This window comes from Echeneis naucrates, chromosome 11, assembly GCF_900963305.1.
Source record: "Echeneis naucrates chromosome 11, fEcheNa1.1, whole genome shotgun sequence".
Taxonomy (NCBI): domain Eukaryota; kingdom Metazoa; phylum Chordata; class Actinopteri; order Carangiformes; family Echeneidae; genus Echeneis; species Echeneis naucrates.
Window position 1 is genome coordinate 11598070 of NC_042521.1, and position 25377 is coordinate 11623446.

Consider the following 25377-nt stretch of genomic DNA (forward strand, 5'->3'; position numbering starts at 1 on the left):
ACACTAGGTGAAGCAAGGTTGGGTCTCTAATAATGCCCATTCAAGCATGAGTTAAATAAAACCCGTGATTATGCAGCATGAAATGGAGGTTTTAATGCATTAATGATTTATTACCTTAGCATTACAGCTAACTGAATTTCAACAATGTGCCTGAGTACTAAAAAAAAGAAATCAATTTTCTCAAAGTTGAATGACTCTTTTGATCAGATTCAGCTAAACTAAACACTAATGTTGTTCATACAGATGAGGAAATTTTATATCTGTAAATGTAATTGTCTCAACATGTAGTGCAGTTTGTAAAAACAATCAAAGGAACTACTTTGTCAAAACGCTTTAATGTCATCAAGGTTTTTTTTTTCTTACAAAAAAAAAAAAAAGAAAAAGAAACTAACAAATGAACATCCTCTTCTGTTGGTGTGTGGTCAACCAGTAATGTTCAAATATCAATGTCCATATTCAATGTCATCGCATACTGAAAGGCCCTGTCAGTTGCTATGATGTCTCCATTTTGTAACCATGTTTTTCCAGCTCTGCTCTGCAGGGAGGATAAAGAAAATAGAAAGATCAAGTCAGTAGAGATGATTACAGGTGGGTGGTTGAGGCATAAGTACCCTCTATTGATTGTGAGAGCCATTAAGAGATGGGAGTGAAAAATATATAAATATTGCATAATGCGTGCAGCTATGGATTTGATGATTACATATATAAGGCAGCCATGCCCTTTAACAAAAATGATATCTTCAAGAAACAACTTAATAGCAGAGCTGTCATAATTGACCCAAATAAAACAATAGCATATTACTGTCTACAGAGTGCTCAGATAAAAAAAAAACAAAAAAAACAGACCCACCATTTATCTATCAAGTTATTGATTACTCAATAAGCGTGACAGTAAGCCTATGAAGCAAAAATTATGATATATTTCATTTATAATGCTCAAATCTCAACACTGGACATGATGCCTGTTATCTGTCTTCTGTTGTATTTTCATATCATCACAAAATGTTTTATACTGGGAAAAAAAATGTAAAATTCAGCACTGGTGACTGAAACTGCTAACTGCAATAGTTACGGTAAGCATTACATTTTGTGTAGAGTTGTTCTACAAATCAAGTTAAATAATAGAAGGAATCTTTTGACAACGTTAACTGGGCAGTGCTAATTCAATTCTACATTACATTGCAAGAGCTTTCAAATAAAAATGTTAGCAAAGGCAATGATAATAAAAGCTACATTTGGACAGTATAAAGGACAGGTCCCAGCATACAACAATCTGTAGATTAGTGAGAGGATGGCCCATCTGTCCTTTGAGAAACTCTAGATATTTAGACACTTGTGAACTGTGAAAGATCTAAATGTGTCCTCCTAATTGAGGCACGACACAATAATAACTACATCAAACAGATCCTGAGTAGTAAATGAAAATCAAAAATAGTTCTATAAGTTATAAGTTCAATAAAGCAAAGTATTTGCGGTAACAAATCAAACGACCTACGTACTGTACAGGGAATGGTAGAGGAGAGGGCATGTAGCTGTACTTGGCTGATGTAAGCATTTTCCAATTACCTCAGCTGATTTGAGAAATCATCTTCTACGTTGTCATCATCCCAGTTGTCTTCCCATACATGAGCATCTTCGTCCTCATCCAACCCTGTCCAATCTAGTGACCAAACAGTGAAAATCAAATAATTGCTTTCTCTATTCGGAGCTTTTTAGACGGCTATGAAATTAACTAGATAAATCGCAAAAGCTGCTTAAATCAACCGGTTACCTGACAGGCTAATACTTTAGCATGTTGTCTTAATGCTACGTTAGCGGCAGGCTAGATAGCAAAAATTAGCAACAAAACCAACAACATAAGTGAAAGGGGTTTGATGAATGCCTAACATATATTGAAAAACATGTGCCAACACACAACAATAACAATAAGCACCAAGCTTCGACTACTTAAGCCAGCTAACCCTGCTGGTTGCGAGTGTGGACGCTAATGCTAACGCTAGCATGGCCTGGCTAGCTGAGTCACTGCAGCGGGGCCCGGCACCGGCCGGTCCAACAGATACTGAACAAAGAGAGAAAATACGTGACGTTAAACAATGTACACGTTACTTACCCTCCGCTGGAAATTCTTCAAACTCATCGTCCTCCTCCAGTAAACCCAGGTCTACGGTCTGTTTCTTGTCCGACATGTCTGCGTTGCCTCTGCTGTGTCGCTGTTGGTGACTGGGCGGCTCTGGCCTCAGGGGATTGTGGGTAGTCTCAGATGTTAACGCTGACACCGGTTGCGCTCGGTGCGCAGAACAGCGCAGAGCAGCGCAGCGGTCAGCTGACTGGAGATAATGATTTTGTGCAGCACATTTCATCACAGATCAACTTTATCAACTGTATTCAAAATGAAACACAAAGGCAGGGAAGAACCAGAAAGCAGAAAGGACTTAAATACTAACCCTCACATTTACTGTAAAAATCATCAGGCTGGGTGAAATGTTAAAACATTTAAGAGGGCACTGCAATTGCAATTGAATGATTTCATTTTAATCGTTGTTAATCGTTAGGATATATTAACTCCTAACGTACCATTTGTTCAACCAAGGGTGATTCATATTTTTTTACTGCTCTGTTTATTATTTTTACGTGTAACGTATATTATCTTCTCTGATATTCAGAACTTAGCATCAGTTAGTTTTGCCTTTCATTCAGTATAATTACGGACATCCAGTAGTCAAGGAGATCCCAGTTTACCACAATTGTAGATCTCACAATAGGTGTGAGGGGGGGTAGAGCTGAAAATAATGCTAAATTTGTTTCACTGTTTGATTTAAAATGAAATATAATAAATGCATCCAATGGAATAAACACCCCCAACAATTTATCACCTTATGAATTTTTTTTTTATTTTTGTGATTGTTGTTGTAGATGAAGACAGAAATTAAAAAAGAATGCCTTCATCAACATAGTGTTGCTTGTAGCAAGGGCTAATGTGAAGCATCTGTTGGTTTCCTTGTTTTCAACTTGGATGGTTTTCAATAACAGTGGTTTGACATTGAAAAGGTGGAGCAAAAAAAAAAAAAAACAAAACAAAACAAAACAAAATAACCAAACTCGTAAATATTTTGGAAAACAGAACCCTCTTTCCCCCTGCCTCTCTGAAATTGTCCCTGGATGTTTCTCTCTGTCCCAGACGTACTCTTTCTTGTCCATCACCACAAAAGCCTTGTGCAGACCTCTTTTTCCTCAAAACATATGCACACAAGTCATTCAAATTTTGGCAAAGATTTTTCATTTAGGAACAAATGCACATTGTAATCCATGTGGCCTGCTCCAATAATGAAGCGTTAGCCACAGCTTAGGATGTATTTTAGATAAATGAGAGCACACATTTACCACAAAACCACTTGTACCACAATGAAAATTGCTCTGCAGCTGTCATATGCTGACAGATGGAACAAACCTCAACTTAGGCTGTGCGCACTTATTCTATTTTCAAATTATTTTGTAATCATTCTAAGCTTTTACACATGACAATGCCACAACAGTCACAGGAAAGGGAAACAAGACTTGGAGTGAGTGCAGGAAGTAAACGCCACTGTATTGAATTGTCACATTCACATGTGTAAAACTAAAGGATTCAATTAAAGGAGCAGATCCTGTACACAAATTATCGTTCTCCAATTAAAAGAGACTGAATATACTATTTAAGCTCTTTCATTATTAGCTGCCCCCAGATCCAGACAAACATGTATCATTATTATCTTTTTATATGTTATTGTATGGGTTGTCAGCCATGATTAACTACTTTAACCAAAACAAGCCACGTGAAAAACTATTAATTCTTTAGTCCTACACATGTCTAGAAAATGCTAGGAAAAAATTTTCAACAAGATGTCGCACTTTAAAGTATCCTCTATATTAAAGAGCTAAAGAGACTTTCACATTGAAGTGATGGGCATTATCACAGTCATTTACGCTATAAGTTAGGATGCCAGGAGAAGAAACATTTTCATTCCCATCTTCACTAATGGAGAAATCGAATAATGGACTGTTGCCACATCACTCAGTCGCAGGTGGAGGTGGAGCCCTGGGAAGTTGCTGCAGTGTCCACCTAGCATACCTGAGACTGCAGTTACACCAAGCCTGGCGCCTCGAGTCTCCCTACTCAGGAGAAATAGGAGGAGGTGGCGGGGGCTGGGAGTTATGGACAGACTCCATAACTTGTGTCTGAATAGCAGCATCACATTTCTGTCCTTTCACAAAGCCCTCTGGGAAAAGGACAGGTTGGCAGCTGGGGTAAGTGCAATGAAAGAGACAGACAGGGGACACAGAGGACGACTCTAGTTGAAGCCTGCCCGGCCACTCTGACAATGCCCCCACACACCCGCCACAACTGTTTAGTTCTTTAAAACAGGCTCAGCTCATGATATGGCCTTCAGGCAGTGCACAGCGAGAGGTAGATGGATGGAAATGCCTGGATATTTGAGAAAAAAGAAGTGTGCATATGTGTGTGTGTGTGTGTGTGTGTGTGTGTGTGTGTGTGTGTGTGTGTGAGACAGACCAAACAATCCAGATCGCCTCCCAAAGATAAGAGACAAGACCTCTTGTCCCACATGTCAGAGAAAGTGACAGTGCAAAGGAAGACAGCTTGCTGTCTGCTATGCTGTCTGGCTGTATACTTGCCACAGGTGGACACTTTGTCTAAACACCAGCCGCTCTGCAATTATGCTCTGCACTTCCCCTGCTTTGTAATGTGCTTTCCAACGGCACCACTCAAAACTGAACGTGCGCAGCCAGAAAGTTTGAGATGAATTTTGTTCTCAGACCTGTGAAGTATTAAGGTGGAACGGTAAGACGATACAGGAGCTTAAAGAAATGCCATAAGACATACAAGAAAGTGATCATCGTGGATTAAGAGGACTTAACTATCCAATTAATGAGGCAAATCCAAGAAAAGACATGTAAGCTTTGCTCCTAGGAAACCTGCAGAAAGAATGATATGCTTCCAGGATATGTCTGTCAAGAACGTGCATTAAATTTAATCCCAGCCATTCAGGGAGTCTACTCCATTGTGTGTTGTGTGGAAAGCTGTCACTCTTTTCAGATAAATCCTTACATCTCGCATAAATAGCAATGGATACTGATTATTTCATGAAGAAACTTGAAATCCATGGCACGAAATTAAAGTGAAAAAAAGTGGGAAAAAAAGATCTTTTTCTGTTTGGTTTTCTTTACAAGCCATTTTTTCTGGGAGTCCCATACACCGACATGTCTGTCATGACGAATTTAAGTTTCATATTTTCCTCTCTGTCTGTCTTGAAAAGCTCTGTCATTTTGGGCTTGAGGTACAGTTTGCCAAGAGGCTAATGGCCCTTTATGACAGTACAATCTGATGCCTGTCCCGGCTAGCCTCCAGGTAATCCTGTCCACCTCGGCGGCTTAGTCCTGCTTGGGCTTAAGTTGCATATTTTGTTTTTATCAGGACACTGCTGATAAATGCTATCAGCGAGGGAGAAATGAAATATGGGGGGTCTAGCTCCATTTTGCCTGAGCCCCTAGTTGAAATCTAGAGTTGAGGAACAATGACACCTCTATTGGCTGGTCTTGAATCTCTACAGGTATGGAATAATGAGAATATTATTCACAATATTTCCAATATCTCCTCTTCTACGCTGTGAAAGTTTGTGAGCAACAATGATGTGGTAGAAATTCCACTCACAGGCAATGTAAACTGCATTCGATTTGTAATTTCTTTGCATAAATGAATGATAATCCCACTGTTCAAAACCCTTTCAATCACAATTACAGCAGGTGTACTTTTGGACCCCCAAAATATCATTTAATAAAATCATAAAATTACATGCTAATTTATTTCCAGTAAAGTGTGCTAATAGTGCACTACCCCTGTGTCCATGGTCCAATGCCATGGACCTATGCTGTATGTGAAAAGCACTCACACACTCTTACCATAGGTGATAACCCCTTCTATGAAAAGCACTCTTATTGGAAGTACCCATTATCTGCAAAGTCTATCCTCTAGCTGACACTAAGTCATTAGCTTAAGCTGTCCTCTGTGTAAAATCAGAGTTAATTTCTTTGCCAATGGTGCACGGTGAATTGAAACATATTTTCATTGACTGCTATAAATGAATTGATGAATCGAGTAAGGGACCCCATAGATATAAAATATTACACACACGCAGCTCCACATGAGCACACACAGACACATGCTATATTGAAATTGTAGTGCTCCATTATGTTTTATAATCCCCTCACAATGTTTATTAGTCAGTTTTGTTGGGAGACAGTGATGGTATATTTCTTATCATTAAGGCAAAGCTATACATGGGAGTGAAATGATACATGTTCCCTCTTCGTCATGCTTATTGAGCCTTTGCTGATTGAGGCCTGAAGTGCATCTATTGTGGTGTGACATGTCCCAAGATCAGCGCCACAAAAGGGCTTTGTGAGGGATGACACGTCGCATGTCCAGCGAGAAATGCTGGCTACCTGGATTTCTAAGACTTTTGCTTTGAAAACTCTTTAGTTGTCTGCCAATGTGCCAAACAAATATGCCCCCCACCCACCCCTCCCACCAGACTTTATACACTCCCTCAATGTTTTTGTCAGCTTTAAGAGAATCATTATATATTGTTTGTTGCATCCATATCTATCTATCTATCTCTCATCACCCATGTCTCTCTTCTCTCCTGTTTTCCTCCCTCTTCTCACAGTCATTTTCTATTTCTCTTTCTATCTTGCACAGAGAGAGACACACCTCTCTCTCCTCTCTAGTTATAGTCATGGTATGTCAAAGTGTGTGTATTCCACACAGTGGGGGGTTCAGTGAATGAGTGACAAGACCTACTTTGCTCTTCCCTGACATCTGTCAGAGCTTCATCTGTCATCTGTGTGCAGAGATGGAGCAGGAGTGACACAACATGCCAGAGGTGACGGTGATGGCTCACCTCTCTCCTCCAGCTTCTAAATCAATTGCACAGCTCGCAGCTCGTGTGCTGGCTGGGTAACAATAATTATATACTCTGGGCCTTCAGATGAACTTTATTTGTAGCGCAGTGATGTCACGCTGCTCAGACATTTGAGTTGTGATGGTGTGGACATGGCGTGGGAATCATGCATGTGCGTCGATTTGCATGTTTGATCATCCTAAACTGCAAATAAGTTTGATATTAATGCAGATACATCAGTCTACATAGAACCATAAAGATGCTTAAAGAAGCAAGATGTAAAGTGCTTTCCACATTTAATATACAGATAGTTTTGCTGTTATTCCATCAGTTTTTCTGGTGTCCATTATAGTTTATGGTGACTAATACTTGAAAAATATAGATATATTAAAAAATGAAAAACTTTGCATTACATTAGTGCATTACATTTCTGACTTCCAAACTTTATCCTCTATCCTACTGTAAAACTTGTAAAACTACTAGTTCAAATGCTAAACTCTCATGTTCGGCCACCATTTCATGAACATTACAGTTTTACTTTAATGTTGCTTGAATTTATACTGAAAGGCGACAGCAGCAGCACATTGATCCAACTGCAACTGTAACATAATCCAACTCTTTTCATTGTTGATTTGCTATAATCCCTGACTAACTAACTCTGCTCAATTTGGTTGTACTGAATTCCTTGTTCCTAATCCCCAACATGTGGCCGTCCCCAAGCCCGGAAAAGTCTGTGATTGGTCTGATTGATAAATGAAGCCCTCCTCATGCTTTTGGGCGTCCGTTCGAAGGGGGCCTCTGTGGGTCTGGACTATGTCCAGGAAACCTGGGACAAGCACTTATTAAGTAGTTAGACCCTCAAGACGAGGCTTCAGACAGGGACCGCTGGTGGTCACCTGGACTTGGATTTAGCTTTGGCATCCCTCAGCCATCATTCAGGTCTCAGGGTCCAACTGTGGTTTCATGTCATGAGTGAGAAACAATCCCCTCTTCTACGCTGAAGTCAAGGGTCGTGTGTTCGTTCAGCCTGGTTGAGTAAAGAGATGTAATTATTAGCACTTTATCCAAACAACCAGGCAAACATCCACAGGTTTTTTTTTCCCTCATTTGTATGTGAACAATTCAGTTTTGTCCACAAAATAGGACACTGTGAAGTCTACATTTTTAATTATGATTTTTCAGTCCTTGTTAACTTTACCCCCTTGGTATCAGATTAGATTTCCTTCGCAGGTATTGTTTTTGTATTCAGGAATTTAATGATAAAACAGAGAGGATGATATGCAACACTAGGCATCGAACCCCTTTTCCCCTCCTTTTTGTAAAGTCATTACTTTCTCTTAATTGTTTTTTCTCCTTTAATTGTTTTTTTCATGATAACTCACAGTGTGTGTGTTCATTATCAATTTCCCAAGAATCACAAGAAAAAAAGGGAAAACATAAACATCTTAAATCAGGCGTTTAGACTAAGGCCACAATACATACCACATGCATAGATGCATACTTGGTCACACTGAATTTAGGAAGAGCTGCCTGAGACCCATATGATTTAACATTTAAGCCACATTGTGTCTTCCGACCACAACAGAACACCACAGCTCCCACACACTTTGCTAGTCTGCAGAAGCAGCCAGTGGTAACAGAAAAAACTCAGCATAGCGCTGAAGTCCAGACAGGCATAAAACCAAAAAAATGTTTTTTTGAGAATATGGCCATGGGCGAGGCTTACGCAGCCCAGCCAATGATGTGGCGTGCTAGGAGGTGAAAGGGAAAGTGGTGATTTGTCATTAAGACTTTTCAAAGAAAGGCCATGGCCAATGGTCCAATTCATACTTGTTATAAGTTCACCCCATTTGCCCCCATGCCCCTAAACAGATTCTTCTTCTGAATGAATGCCACACAAGTTGCAACTGGAAGTACATGATTAAATGGCAAAATATGAGACATTTTCTTTTAACTGTTGCTGTAAATTTCACACTTCCTTTTTCAATCAATTGACAGAAATACTTATTAACATTAATTGTTATAATCATTCTAAGTTTAATGAGAGATAATTCCCTCAAGTATCTTTTCAGCAGTATTTGCATTAATTTTTGTCATGCAATATGTTTGGCAACTGCCTTGCACTGTGTGTAATCTATTTTGGCTTTGAATGTGAACTGTTTCTGGGCTCATTAATATTGAGAGAAGGTGAGGAAAGCCTTTTTCAGTGTGACTGCCAGGTACAGTTTCTCTTGGCCTGCGAAGCATTTGTAAAACATTCTCTCATAAAAGCAAAATCAAACACTCCAATTTTTGAATGGGATGTTGGAAAATTATTTACAGGCAAATAAAGTTGCGTGCGACCATGTAAAAAGCCGCCCAGTTTTTGGAGCATGTTTCTGTTTAGCAGAAATCATTTTCACTACAAAATTTGGAGGTGTCGACTGTGATTTGCTGCAGACTCTTGTTAATCCCTTGCACACACTTGAATGTTGATCACTTAAATTTAACGCAGCTCACACCTGAACTGCAGTTACATGATTTTGTTATTATCGTTGTGTGTGTGTGTGTAAGGGGAGATACGTGACCATTTCATTTAAAGAATTCAAAGAAGCATGCTGCTTAATACCTTCCTGCCTACAGACACACAGATGTGCATCATCACTCGTTGATTGTTGGTGACCTTGGCTGATTGAACTGGTAAAGGGCAGCCAGTTGTGCAGCTGTCTGGCCATCCAGGGCAGTGGGCTTCTAAGAGGAGAAATGGTTAGCGTGACTGCGAGGGATCGCAGAGCAGCCACATCGTGACCCCAGCAGACACACACCCAAGTCTGCGCACTGTGCTGCACTTGTTCCCCTGGCAGAGACGACAGAGACAAAAGAGCAAGGAACTTCCCCAGACCTTCATTTGGGGTGTTTGGACAACTCTAAGGCCTCCACAGAGCCCCCAGGGGCCTCTCAGATGGCCTGGAGAGTGAGAGCAATGGAGAAATAAAGCAAAGCAGTGAACACTGAGCAATTAAGAAGGGAAGTGTGTGTGTGTGTGTGTGTGTTATGAGCTGTAGGGTGATGAGGAATCTATGACATCATTGTTACAGGGAATTCGTGAAGGCCATTTGTCATATCTATAGCTGCAGTAATTCACAAAATTAAAATGTACTTTTATATAAAAAAGCTGCAGAGTCTGCCTTTCTGCGTATTAGTTGATGACATGAATTTGAAAGACATATTTTGCCTCTGTTTTATTAGGTTGGGAAAAGCCTTCCTTTTTATTGACTGTCTATGACTTTTATGGACATATAAAGTCTGTTCTACGCTATTATTATCACTCAAGTATACAGGAAACATACATAAAATCAAATATTTGCGTACTTAATGTGACCAGGACAGCCATATCCAGTGTTTTATAGACCTATGACTCATAGTTTCTCCATTGTATGTTTATTTGTTTGTTTATTTGTTGGGCATAGATTTGGGTAGATAATGACCCAACCCAGTGAAACACATAAAGAAAAAGGGGAAACATTTGTAATGGCAAATGCACAGCTTATTTCTCCAGCCAACGGTCAAAACAGTGAATAAAACAAGTTACTACTCTTGCAAACAGAAACAAAACTATCACTCAAGAAAAACAAAAGTGAGCCATGTCCCATGCCTGTCCGATGGTGCTCAATTATCCTATATTGGAGGACAGAAAGAAAACAATTGTAGAGCTTTTGGTAAAGAGGCTGTTGTGAGTGCAGACGTCGAGGCTTCAAGGAAGTAGTTGAAAGGGCGAGTCAAAAAGTCATCAAAAGAGCTTTTTAGCGAGGGAAACACAAAGAGACGAAAGCTTCGGGTGTAGTTACATGAACGCAACTTGGCCTCGTTCGATGACAAATTGTCCGGCACTGGGACAGGACGGTTCAGCCAGCTGGTTGGCCCCATTGGTGGGTTGATTGATGGTGTTGATGTTCTAAATCGGCCGCCAACACACCGAGTACAGGACTCATAATAGCACAGCTTTAGATTGGCCCTGGAGATAGCAGGAAGTGGATGGGGGGAGGCAATAAGGAGTGGGGTGTGGTGGTGGTGGTGGTAGGGGGGGGGGGTGCAGGGGCAAAAAGGACACGTTCCCATGCATGCTGACCTATGGGACATGAGCCTCTGCAACTGCAGCTGCTAAAGTTTTAGACAGGAGAATGTGTGATCAGCTTTGAGCTAGTGAAACAAATGTTTGCGGTGTTTCATATGGTCATATGGTCAAAGCATCTACTTCAGCTCGTGCTCAGGCAGGTCTCAGAGAAGTGCATTTACGGTTAGAAAAAAAAAAAAAAAATCAGCAAAAAATCAGCCAAAAAATCATCAACAAAAGCCTGAGGTCAAGGAGCGATCAGTCCTGTCAAACACACATCAGCGATGGTGCTTGCACGTCCTCAATCTTCAGACAAACCCAACTACAAGATGAGGTTGGAGGGTTGGAGGTCGGCAGCGGTGCAACTTCCCACTAATTATAACAGGAGCCCCTGTATCATAGTATGAGGCTCTTTGAATAACACACTGTACCTTTGATCAAGAGCAAGGCAGTCTGGGATTGTGTGGGAGGTTTCAGATCTTCACACACGCAAAGGGGAAACACAGGGCAGCTCATGGTTATACTGGATCACTTCCACAATCCTTGTAAAGCAAAATGAGATTTTTCTAAAGGCTCAGATTGTGTTGAAGTAATTTTACCATAAGATTATAACTCATTGCCAGCAAAGTTAATGGCACCCACCCACCTGTCCTATGAATATGATGGAGAACCTGGTCGTTGAGTTCCCAATGAGTTATTCAAACAAAATTAAAATGCTTGTCTGCAGCTGTCGACTTAACATTTGAGAATACATTTTTCCTTTTCGTGCAAGAAAGTTTTACTAGCTATTTGCATTAAAGAGTACAACATACAGCATGTTAAAAAGGGAAAAACAAAAGCCAATTCAGTGGCCTCTTAACGTTGCACATTCACTTATATGCAAGGCTGCAAATCAATTTTCATACAACACAAACACACCATGTGCTTGCAGGCGTTTTACATTGTTTCCCAAAAAATCCTGCCATGTAGTCAAAATGTGCACTTTCTAAATGCTTTTAACTCGCTGAAGAGACACTTAAGAGTTTACAATGAAATAACACTGAGTTGACCCGTTCAGTGAAACAGCTCTTCTCTTCCATTATGTGAATATTCACAGCAGAGAATAACAAATATGGAAAAAGCTGTAACAATGCACACTGTACGCTGCGACAGTGTGAAGAGGAAATCCCCTGGCTCTAATGAAGTAAACTCCAGCTGATTATGAGCAGTAATAAAATCACACAAATTAAAAAACTATGGCAGCCTCAAATGTATCTGGCTAAATGAGGACATAATAGAGCTTTTATTTTACAAAGCTTTGATTCTTTGCATGCCAAATGCTTGGCCATTCATCTTCATTTGAAAGTGCCAGAAATCACATCAATATTTTGCATACGTAGCTAGTTTTTTTTTTTTTTTTAGTGTGTCTCAAAGAAAATATCTTTGTGATTCTAAAAGCTACCATTCAAAATGTGTTAGGATGCGTCTATTTTTGCGCCTTCTTACTGTGTAAGTAGATAGTCTGTTAAAAATGCCTTTTCATGTTTTGCTATTGAGTCTATTCATTAGCTCTTGTAAAATGCCAGAGAACACAGAATAGTTATGGCTGACTGGTTGGAGGGAGATAATGGGCAGGATGCCAAAGACTCGTCTGTGTGAGCTGTTGTTAGTCCGACGTCTTTCTGGCCTTGGGTCGCTTGGAGTGGCGTCTATGAACCAGTCCTATTGTTTCCCCTCTCACATGCACAGGCCTACACACACACACACACACACACACATAATGGTGAGTCATATCCTTGCACTTACATTAAGTTTATGCCTTGAACCAAGTTTAAGCATGGTTTGTAACAGAATGTATATGAACATTGCTGAGTAAATCACTTGGAAAGCACATTTGTTATTTTCTCTTACATATAAAAATATAATGACATGACCTCAGTAAATGTGATGTTTACATTTGATAACTCTGTCCAGCTCCACCAAAAAGGCCATTTGAAATTTTTAAAGCCTCCTGTGTCCTGTCACCTGAGGTCACTGAAGCTGACGGGAAGTTATGACCATGTTATGATCAAGTTATGACCATGGCTAACCAGCTGTGAAGATATCACACCAAAAAGACCGTTCCCTCACGGTGGACTTTCACCCCCTTCGAGATCAATATCAGCTACATCAAGACCTTGGTAGGGCACAAATATAAACCAACCTCCATGTTGCATCAACTGGTTGAATTTCAAATTGTGATTACATCCACTACTGAATAACAAAGCAGATTCAAATACTAACAACATTAGCTTCAATGTGCATTCTCATCATTTCTGCCAAACATCCAATGTCAGTGTGTTTCATTTCTTGAACCCAATGCTGGCAGCTAAAGCAGAACTCATTTTTAAGGTGATGTTTGGTTGCTGTTAAGGGTTCCTATGTTGAGACGAGAGACAGGACGTCAATGCAGGTCTCTGCCAAATTCCTGTGGAAAAGCAAATCAGTTCCTGTACAGAGACCTTGTGCAGGGTGGAATATGTCACTTTCTTATCTTCACCAAATTTACTCACTGTGTTTGAAATTGTACACATGAAGACAGAATCAGTAAAATAACAAGTTTGTTTGTCAGCCGTGTGTATGATCCAGCCATTTGGACATACATGCAGAGGTGTTATTTTCACCCTTTCCTCCTGAACTTACACACACACACACACAAAATTCACTCTGGATTCTTGGATAATGTTGGTCACTTTTCACCCTTGGCAGACTAGTGCTATACAAATGATGGAGCCAGAGCAGGCCTTGCAGCTGCGTTTGTGAGACCTCAACCACCCCTTCAGAGGTGTACACGCTCACACACACTTATTCACACATACCACCTACTGGCACAGTAGTGGAAAAAAAGACCACCTCACTATTATATTCTGACTACTGTGTGCGTGTGTGTGTGTTTGATTGTCTCTTTCTCCTTTATCTCGTTCTCCCCATGTCTCTCTCTCTCTTTGCCCCCTCCCTCTCCCTTTCTTGTCCTCCTCCTCACGGATCCTTCTTCCTCACCATGATTTCACAGACCTCCACTTACTCTATTGTGCTGAGAAACAAAAAAAAAAAAAAAAAAACTGCAAAAAAAAAAAAAAAACACAATCGCCCTGTCCTCTTTCTCATCTTAATAAGCAGCTCCAAGTTTGATAATTACACGTTCAGCCCGCCGCATGAGTTTCTATGCAGTGTTCACATCAGGGAGAAAGCCATTGACTCCGCTGTTGAGGGGAGCAACTATTAGGAATGACTGACAACTGTCCCCCTCCTACTTTGGTCGGGGAGGCTGTAAAAGTGAGAACAGCGCTGATCAATTCTGTTTCCTTGTCGGGGAGTGTGTCCCTAGAACGCCACCATGCAACCATTGGAGCAGCCTGCAGACCACATACGTTGCAAGGCCCATAATCCATTCCATAACCTATCGCCATGTGCTGCCGATTAATGGGGTTTCTGCGGAGCAAGCGCAGAGGAGACGGCCAGACTGAGGGTTTTCTTCTGTGGCGGAAGCCAATCTGTTTAGGATTAGGGGAATAACTGGTGTGGCTGACACCGAGGCATCCAACATGCAGGGCTGAGGAGAAGAGAAAGGAGGAGGAGAGAGGAACAGTGTAGCGAACATGTTGACAGCGAGCTGATTGTGTTTTGGCAGTGGTCGGCTTATTGGTGATGGAGTGAATCTATAACTGTTGATTGTCATGGGAGTCCAAAATGTGCGAGCCATCTGCAGTTGTTTAGTCCACACAGTTGCACCATATTCAGAAAGTATCCCGACATTGGAATGAAAGTCTGCAATTCTGGCATTCCGGCATCCCATTTTTGTTGATCATCGTAACTTCTCGATATTCATAATTTAAACTATTTGAATTAAATTTCATCCGAGATCATCCAAATAAAGGAAACTCTGTTCTCCTCTCTTTGTTTCCAGCAGAGACATACCTTATCTGTCTCCTCCATACAAAAGGCTCTCTTGAACCAGTGAACCACTCATCCATTATGATGGCAATCTCGATGATTAAAGACCCGTGGAACAAACTGGGCTACCTGTTGCCATGATGTCATGTCTAGTCTAGAGAAACTGCGATGATTAAGATTTAAGGCCATTAGAGAACTTTACTGGATGCTGTTTGTGGAAAAATATCAATTAGCTCTTGGCTATGAGGAAGCGGTTTATGTTTTGGATCTTAAGTTTTGGCTCTTGGTGAACATTAAGGGGCACATATACAGTGGGTGTAATGCAGAATTTTTTTAAAGGTTGAAAATGTATAAGAAACAGCTGTTCCTTGAAACCACACTTTTGTACTGAGGCTTGAAGAAACTAATTATCACTCTTGGATTAAAAGGATCAGCTCCCCAATGCTTGGCTCTTTGGTTAGTGGTAGATGTATGGGTTTGGATTGTGAAGCATGTTGCCATATTCATTTAACAGAACTTGGTTATAGTGAGTCGTGGGAATTGGGTGCACTTGAATTAATGAAGTTCATATTTCAACCATTTTTAAATAAAATTTCTGTCATTGCTGTCAAAGTCATTGAAAGCAGCAGCTGAGAATGAAGTCTTGCAATAGCATTAGCATCAACAATTATACAGGAACAAAAAAGCTGTTGTGTAAAAGTTGTTGATGAGACGATAGATGGAGGGAATTATCACGTTATTTTGCAGTTTCACGAAATAGTTTTTGGTGCCAGTCAGCTTATTGTTTTGGTTTTAAGGCCTACAATGCCTCACAGAATTTTTCCTTCAGAGTAGCTGCTGTTTCAAGCCAGCTAGTTAACATCTGGAGCAGATGATGACCAAAGCAGAACAATGCACAGAAAGCTGAACTAAATTAACCACATGCTCTGTAAAACAACTCACAAACACGTGTTATTTGTCTTGTCTGTCTGTTGGATGAGTGAATAGGTAACTATTTGATGCATTTGTCATAAAAAATACAATCAACATATGTTGTGTCCGTGCATATTCTCTTTCATCCAGGTTATAGTCATATCCAGCCAACAATTGAATCGAACACAACTGGACTTGGGACTTAGGTTTGTCAGAGACGTTTCGCCTCCTTATCCAGGGGCTTCATCAGTTTGGAACGCATCAGTCTGACTAGTCCTCACTAGTCTGATGACACTAGTCAGACAAACCTAGGTCCTAAAGCCAGTTGTGTTCGATTCAATTGTTGGCCGAACATACGTTGTGTTTCCATAACTTTTTTCATTGCAGTAGTCGAAAAAGATAAATGAGTGCGGTTTGAACACTAATTAACAGATTTTGAATATTCTACTTATTCTTGTGTCTTTACAGAAAGTCATTAATTCCCAATGCCATCAGACTTTACAACTCAGTAACAATCAGAAGATAAGCTTCTCATTCTGATATTAAAAGGACAAGATCCAGTGAGGAGGCATTTGGCCAGAAAGCAAAGTACATGTTACATGTTAAAAAACTAAGAGAACAATGTTGACAGGATACTTTTAGCGGCACAAAAGGTCAACAAGTTCTCTCTGTATTAAAAATGTTTCACCACAAAGCTCAAATTTAGCTGTTCCCCCGCCTCGCCTCACCTCGCTCACATGGAAGCAGGCTCCTGTTGATGCCGGGGGCCTCGGCCCTTTAAAGCACTCCTCTGGGAGAACCCGCAGGAGACCCAGGCCAGAGACTGTGGCCCTAGGAACATTTTTATAACAGACAAGTGCAAACACAGACACATGTAGGATGAAACACAGATACCTACGCATGCGACTTAGACACACAACAAAGCACTCACCTTCTCCTCCGTCGTCTCCCGTCCTTCCTCAGGCTGGTGTTATTTTTGGCTCGGGCTGGGACATGTGTCACTGGGTAGTGCATGTAGTGCCTATTTAATTAGAGCTACCTCAAAGCGGGCATAAAAACGAAGCCGATATTTATGAGGCAGCATTTTAACTGCTTGTCATGAGTGCGTGTCAACACTGTAAAAGAAAGTTTGCATGAGTGTGTCAGAAAAATGTAACTAACCAGGGCAACCCTGCTGCTCATGGAGAGATTGACATTTCAAGTTTCTTTGCTGTAATTCATAAGTACATCCTGGTGCTTTACTGCATGTGCACTCTCAGGGAAGATATATCCCTCTCCCAGTCCTATTTATTTGTTGTAATCAAGTGAACAGAGCAATGTTTGTCCTGCGGCGTTAGCTGTTCATGATTCCTCTTTCAGCAGAGGTACAACACTCGCACACACCACAAGCGTCTTTTAATGCGTGATAATTTACGATGGCCATTTTAAGGTAGCCATGTAAAAGCAGGCTTGTTTAATTTTGCACTGAAAGCTAATAAATCCCCGAGGTAGCATGAATTAGTGTAACAGTAACTGTTGTTGTGATGAATATTAGTCACACCCAGTAGGTGTTGAAGTACTCCACACGTCAAAAGAAGTTTGGCATCAAAGTGCACTGAAATTATATACCCCACCCCAACACACACACACGTCTCGTATATGTATTTCTTCAAAAGGTTTTCTTGGCCACAGTGAAGACAGTTTTCCCATTTACAGTCTATAATTGTAACAATCTTACATGCTGGTCAATGTCTTTTGGCTGTGAAACTTCATCACGGCCCAGCGTGTCTGAAATGACTCCATATTCAGTGTATAGTAAATGATGTTTGCTGCTTGCTATTCTTTTTACAGTGTCCAAATGCTGTATAAATTTATCTGCTCATGGTGACTTCAGAAATTCCCCTATGGAATGAAAAATAAAAGTGTTGATGGCCGATACATTTCTGAGGCTGTTGGTTGGTTGTTTCACATGACTCCTACAATAGACACTGTGGCTCGTAGCAGTGACGACACTGATAAGCTCCAGCTCCACACATTTACTAAGAAACTGGCATGTCGTGGCCCCCAAAAATTTCTGGGCTGTGTTTTTGTACGTTTTTATTATTGCTGCATAGCTTATATTAGTCGGCAGCACTTCACTTTCCTGTCTTGCTAACAGAAGCAGCCATCTTGAGGGGTTACAACAGAAAAGGTTGATGACCCCACAAATGTTCTTGTACAACCGACACAACATATGCATGGTGTATACGTCACAGCTTGGCTTTCATTTCCGTGAAAGAGGATTAGTTGTTTCAATGTCCTACCAGAATGTTACACAAAACAGACATCTTCCACTACGGTCTCTATGTCAAGGCTAAATCTGATATGATACAAAGCAAACCATTTTAGCAGCTTTTTACAGTTATATTGACATTCACTGTCACCATAATCTAAAATTAAGAAAAAAATTTAACCTGAGTTTACTGAAAACTGTGCAGAGAGACAAAACAAGAAACGCATGCACAACAAATGTCCTTAAATTTCGATACGGGGTTGAACGCTTTTATGTATCAGTATAAGTTATCATTCATTCCCAATGACATCAGTCCCAGAGACCAACAACCACTCACACTCACACTCAGACCTACAGACAATTCAGAGTCACCAGTTAGTCTAAACATGATGTCTTTGGACGGTGAGAGGAAACTGGAGTACCAGGAGGAAATCCATGCAGGCACGTGGAGAACATGCAAACTCCACACAGAAAGGCCCCAGGCCGGGACCCGCTGCCAATATTAGTTATCAGTTCATGGAAATAGATTGTGCACATCTTATGTATAATGAATAATAATATATAATATAAACACCAAGTTTAATTTTCCACCCTATAGCATCAGACTTTAATCAGTCGTAACTAATTCCCACAATTGAAGCAACTGTCTCACTTGCCATGCTGCGTTTACATTCTAAAATCCACCACCTTATTCAAATCCAGGGTGCTGACCAAATCACTAAAAGCTAATCTAATTATTGCCCCCCCCCCCCCCCCCCCCCCCCCCGGCTTTAAGGGAACAGTTTCCATAACTTTTGCTATTTGTGTGGTTTGTGTCACAAAACACCTCCTCTTAATTGCTCTGTGATTCCAGTTTACTTTCTTCCCACGGTATGAGTGCGCAGAGCATTTTTGGTAAATGATGGCATGCTCATCTAACACCTAACCCGGTGTACTGCCTGCTAATCTATGGGGGATCGAACCTGTAAACCTTAGTTACTTTACTGACAACCTTTCAGCCCAAAATTTTCCTTTTGCATAGACAATTAGGATTGCTCGGTCTCTCTGCCGTATATGAATAAGGGTTAAGCAGGACATCTGTAACGACAGAAACAAGAGCCACTGTTTGGATGGAGGTGCTCTTTCGTGTTCTTTCAAGATAGTTATTTGGCCGATGTAGAACACAAGAGTATCCACTTTGCATTTTCCACTAAAGTGGAATCCTAGAAAGAAGTAGTCCACCCAAAGAAAAACAAACATCTGCCACTTTTTATAGACCCCTTCAATGTGACATTGATTTAGCATGTACGCACAAGCTCTTTGTCACCTTTTTGTCTTCCAACATGCAAACACAAAGACTGTTGTTTTTGGTTGTGTTCAGAGTATTTTGGCCACTTCACACCTGTCATTCACATCTCTCCCAGCCTGTTCTTTTCTGTGAACTACACTCATTTTCCCAGTGAATGGACAAATATTAGATAGTCCAACTTACACAAAAGACTGCGTACCTTATAATTATGCCCACAAAGATGAAGATTCATGAATAGCCATAGACATGCTCTACCAATGAATGACTTTGACGTTAAACTGAATTCTCACAGCTGAGCTTATCCTATTGTACACCGCTGTGATAAATATGATCATAGAATTGTTGTATCTTCTTCCTTTCAACATTCGACAAGCCCGTGAGAGGTCCTAAATGCTTCAGTGTGATGTATTTGTCATGGGTTGTGGTAAGAGTTCGGATTTCATGATTCCTGGCTTGGAGAAAAGTGGATAGAGGTTAGGGCTGAGGATGTCCACAGAGGTCATGTGATTATACAAGGATTATACATGAAGAGCTATTTAACACTCATTAACACTTCTGGTTGCTCTCAGACCTGAGTTTACATCATGGCTACCTCTCCCCTCAGGCAAACATGAAAGCGTACCTGATGTATAAACTGCATTATTACATGAATAAGTAACTGACACACTTCAGTGGCCATAATATTGACATACCATCCAGACTGCCTAAAGCTTCCATAAACATGTAGCTGCTACACTTAAATAATCAGCACACATTACATTGCTCATGGAGCACAATTTATCACAGACTGAAAGGAGAGCATTCACTGGCTTTCACTGTTATTTAGCAAAGTTTTAAACAACGATGCCTGATGCACCTTCTTACAACTTGTAGTTTGTGGTTTCCGGGATTACTTGCTGAGAGTTGTTTGGCTCAGGCAGTGATTGTTCATACAGTGTTGATGTAATAGACTCACAAATCCTAATTTTCCTATTTGCATGCATGTGGTTACGGTGCGAGCAGCATGATCACCGACTAGAATTAAACATGGCTCTGTTACACCAGTGAAAATCATTACTGTCTCTCGGTTTAATGAGCGACCAGTCAATGGCTCTCTACAGTCTTTGCCATTCCACTTTAACTTCATACCTCCTATAGCCTGGCAATTTAGCATAAATAATTTGATGATGGCCACATGCTTCACTGCAGAAACAGAAAGATGAAGAGAAACCTCTGTATTCCAGCACCAAGTCTAAGGGGGAGCTGTTGAAATTGAAGACTTAATTTCTGGTAAATGTGTTACATTTTAAAATGCAATCCGCCTTGCCAGTATCCTCGTGAAAACCTCAAGGCTTTTTCCTTGATTTTGCTGGGGCAGCCATCTTGATCCTTCTACTGGCATGACTTGGCCTCGGCAGATTGGTTTTAGGGGGACAAAATGAGGCATGTAAATACTGCCAGACCTTAGGAAAACTGAGACTAAGGGCTGCACCAAAGCATAGCACTGTAGCAGCCACTAATCACAGGCTATAAACCAAGTCTTGATAGCTAGTGTATTTATGAATGTCCAAAATCACCAGGATACTAAGTGAAAATAGTCAGTTACCATATACTTCCTCTGTTTTTTTATTATCTTGCACAGGAAGTCCTCTTGTCATGCCTAGTGTATAATGGTGTATCAGGTGTACCATATGATGCATTACTCATGTTACCTGATACCTGAACTCAAATAGAAGTAAAAGCATTCTCAATGAATAAAATAGCACAGCATTCTTCAAAAGCATGTTAAAGATTAGGGAAATATATAGGCTTACTTGTTTTCGTTTTAGAATAAGATTGTGCCTGTGCATTAGATGTTGATTGGGTGAAATAGTTGGCCTGGCTGTGTCCAAACTGGAAGAAAATATTCCTATCAAGAAATCTAAAGATGTCTTATTTCCATCCTGTTTATTCGGAATTTTAATGAACAGAAATGAAAAGAAAAATCTTGTGATCTTTAGAGTTACGTGTTGAAGGTATTTTCTTCTCAGAGTAAAATTCTGTAGCGCACATCCGGCGCAGGGTGCCAGATTCTCGGTGAGTCAACGTTTAGCTTTAGGTCTCAGCTGAGATAATCAATTTTCATGGAAATTAAACACTTCATGCACGGTGGTGCAGTGGTTAGGGCTGTTGCCTCACAGCAAGGAGGTTCTGTGTGGAGTCGGTATGTGGGTTCTCCCCGGGTACTCTGGCTTCCTCTCACAGTCCAAAGACATTTACATGGAGGTTAATTGGTGACTCTAAATGTGAGCGTAAGCATGAATGGTCGTTTGTCTCCATATGTTGACCCTGCGATAGACTGGCGACCTGTCCAGTCTGTACCTGGTCCTCGCCCAATGACGGTTGGGATCAGCCCCAGCTCCCCTAATGGGGTAATGGATGGATCTACATGGATTTAAACAACAGACAAAGAGCAACACTGCTTGGCTGCAGCGTGTCGTACAACATTGATAGAAGGAAATGACAAAACAGCACCGTCTAATGCTTTGCTGGTGGAAAAGTGTTTGTCTGGCTGTGGTGTCCCATAGTTTGCTTGGAACTTGAGTGCTTACCTTTTTTTTCCTGCCACACCTGACATTTGCCTCTTCGTGCAAGAAAATGTCCCCAGGTGAAATCTGGTCTGACCATCTTTGGTTCACTGGGCTCCATTGGCTCACTTGGATAACAAGCTAGTTGGACTGTGAGGTAGTTAAGGTTTACAGACTCTGCAAACAGCCTTACCTTTATTCTTTTTCCACTGGAGGTGTCAAATCCAAACTGCCTCCACACACGGTGTTATCCATTTAACACAGATTGCTAGCCCCCCTCCACCCCCCAACATAAATTGCCCGTTTTAGTTGTTGAATTTGCAGCTTAATTATCCACAGATATGAAGATTATACACATACAGAATATGTTGATTAGTCAGTATTTAATTCCTTGGTAGGCTCATTTTGTCACTGTGGTGAAAGCCGAGCTAGCTGTCTGCAGGGTGAGTCCAACTCTGTATGACATCAAATGATCAGTCTTCTTTTTAGGTCACTCCTCCCAAAGTCTTGGACTACCGAGTTAGTATGTATTTACAAAGACTTTAAAACTTCACTGCAAATTACACTTAAACAACATTACAAGCTCTTATATCATCATTAGGTTTGATTTATGATGAACAGTTCAGGGTTTTTCATCAAATAATGGTTTACTTGAACATTCATGCAAGCTTTAAGTCAACTGCAAGGCTTTTGCAAAACTCCGCCCTTGATTAATTGATAACAAAGCCAAGTCGAGGCTCGCTGCACATTTCTTCAACGCCAAGGTCTAACATATTATTGAAAAGCTGAGGCTGAAAAATGGCAATGGTACACATTGGTTTGTTTTGGCTTGGGAGCCTTGTTCCATTCTAAGAAAATGGGTTTGCAGACTCCTGGTGTGGAGCCGCTCTCTTTTATTTGACTATGTGCCTCACTGCGAGAAAGGGAAAAAATGGCTTTGTATAATCACCAACCAGCCATGTGGCCTGAAAAAAAAAGGGAAAAAAATGTTGGCAACAGTTTTTTTGTACAGAACATTAAAAAGAGAGCAAAAGAGAGTGAGAGAGAAAAGAGAGAGAGGGGCAGAGGGAGACGTTTCTGACCGCAACTCATAAACCGCACTTTATTTAGACTGGCGTGCACCCATTATTTGTTCACAGGGGCTTTCAGTCAGTCTGAGGGAAATATGTTCCAGCATCTGGGAGGGGGGGGGGGGGGTTAGAGAGAGAGAGAGGAGGTGGGATGAACTCTTGCCAGGTGTCGGCCGTTGCCATGGCGTTCCATCAGGCGACTCCATTGCGGCTCAGCGGTCTCATCAGTGACTGAATGCCAATGGGAGGGTGTTCATGCCGTGGAGAAACTGAAAGTGGCTCTAAAGCACTGGGCTCAAACCAGCCCCCCTCCCCCTTTCCTCCCCTCTGCCGCCCACCCCACATACAGGAATGTATAGAGTGTGACCCGTTTGTGTGATGAATGATTGACAGGGAGAATCTATATAATGCACTCAGGGCTGCCTTTCTCGGTTACACGTGTCACTGCAAATTCACAATTTTTGGTGACATATTGAATAGAGTGTAAGATAGGGGGGGTGATAATTCCTGTTTGGTGAAGGATTTCCTTTAAATACAACATTAGGTCTAAGAACCACGCTGGTGGTGGTGGGGGGGGGGGGGGGGGGTGTATACTCCAGCTGCAGCCATAGCAAAAACCGTCATTTTGACATCCACAAAGCAGGATTTTCTTCCAATTCCAAATATCAGCAACATTTTGTACGAACAGCTCTGGCATGAATGGTTGACAGTATTATCCTCTCCACCATCCTTGTGTTCTAGCAGTGCTTCTATGTTCATGAATATTAGGTGGCATTATTAGAAATGTCACCATCAGCCATCATCATCGGTGATACACAAAACAGCTTCGTCTCCATTCACCTACATTCCCGTTCAGCAGCAACTGTACATATTCACCATCTGAACAGGCCGCACTGCTGCAACTCTTAGCAACTGTTGCTATGTGTAACATCGTTGAACTCCACCTCTCGCTCGCTCTTCAAACGCAAATGACTAATCCATCACGGAGCACACAGAAAGCTCTTGGTGAGGCCTCTGGAGCTGCTTGACGCCCCCCGTGACCCTCTCCTGGATGTTTCCTCATTACTTTATAATGTATTCACGCTTATGCTTGCATGGCGCTCGCCCTGGCCTCGTAATGGGAGGAAGCAGTGAGCTGTTCCAATGCATACGAGCACGGCACAATTTGCACTTCATTTTATTAACAAAAAACAGCCAGCCCAGCTTCTGGCGGCGCCTTGCCAAAAGCTCACCAGGCTCCAATGTGCACCGCCGACAAATTTCCCTGCAATGTGACGACAGGGTAGAATCTCTCAGCATCAGTGGGGTACCTCCGCCGGGCCCCGGGAGATGCTGTCATTATGCGTGTTTGCAATCATGGGAGCTGAATACCTTGGCTGGAAGTGAGGGAGAGGACCGACTGAAGCAGAGGGGAAAGAGATTGAGAGAGAGAGAGAGAGAGAGAGAGAGAGTGAATGTTTCGGCTCCTTGGCGGTGTTTTCAGCTTTCTGAAATGCATGTGCTATCATAGCAATGTTGTGTTTACCACAGCAGGAGGCAAACACAGAGTCACAGAGGAGAGGCGCGGAAACGCCACACAGTAAAATGAGCAAAATACATACATTAGGACTCTCTGTATTCACCACACACAAGCTGAGCTCTGGTAGGAAAAAAAAACTCATTTCAATATAAATGGAAGACAAGCAGGGAGTGTATGTTTTTATATCAGCCTTTGAACATCTTTTTTTTTTTTTGCTCACCAATGAAAATATCAAGCAGAAGCCCTGAGACGAGTTTTGCTGGGAAGTCAGGATGTCAATGTTAATTTTCTTCCCGTTGCTAAGGAGACTGTCCCACAGACCACGGCTCCCTCCCCCATGGCCACTGTGCTTCCAGTCTAAGCGGCCTTTCTCTCTCTCCGGTCCGGTCTGCTCCATGGACCGGGACACCCCACCATCTGGGGGGCTTTATTGACTTCCAATGAGGGGTGGGGGTGGGGGGGGGGGGGGGGGGGGGGGTTCTCCTCAGTGAGCTATTCAGAGCAGCTGCTTTATCACACAACCAATCTTCTGCTGTGATTGTCATGCTAGTGTTTTGATGGCAGGTTGTAGCAACCGCTTGTCTTACACAGGACTAACACAAGCAAGCACTTTGATATATCAATACCTTACACCCCCACTCCTTTGAGCTGGTAGCCATATCAAGGGGAAATTGCTAATGTGAAGATAAGCTGCAAGGACAGCATAGTAAACACAAAATATTTTAGTCTGTCAGCGCCTAGTCAGAAGTGGAAATCACTGACACAAATAGCTGTTGTGTGGCTGCCTCAAAATGATCCCTCTCAGCTTCCATAGCGGCCTTTCCGACTGA

General features: G+C 41.5%; 1 protein-coding gene across 1 annotated transcript; it reads right to left on the bottom strand.

The window, feature by feature from the left end:
• Positions 1 to 369: 369 nt before the first annotated feature.
• sem1 (SEM1 26S proteasome subunit) lies at positions 370 to 2234 on the bottom strand. Its single transcript, XM_029514500.1, has 3 exons — positions 2111 to 2234; positions 1567 to 1660; positions 370 to 535 (listed from the first exon to the last, which is right to left on the bottom strand). Exons 1-3 carry the CDS (start codon positions 2184 to 2186, stop codon positions 493 to 495), a joined length of 213 nt encoding a protein of 70 aa, XP_029370360.1. The 5' UTR covers positions 2187 to 2234; the 3' UTR covers positions 370 to 492.
• Between the last annotated feature and the right edge of the window lie 23143 nt (positions 2235 to 25377).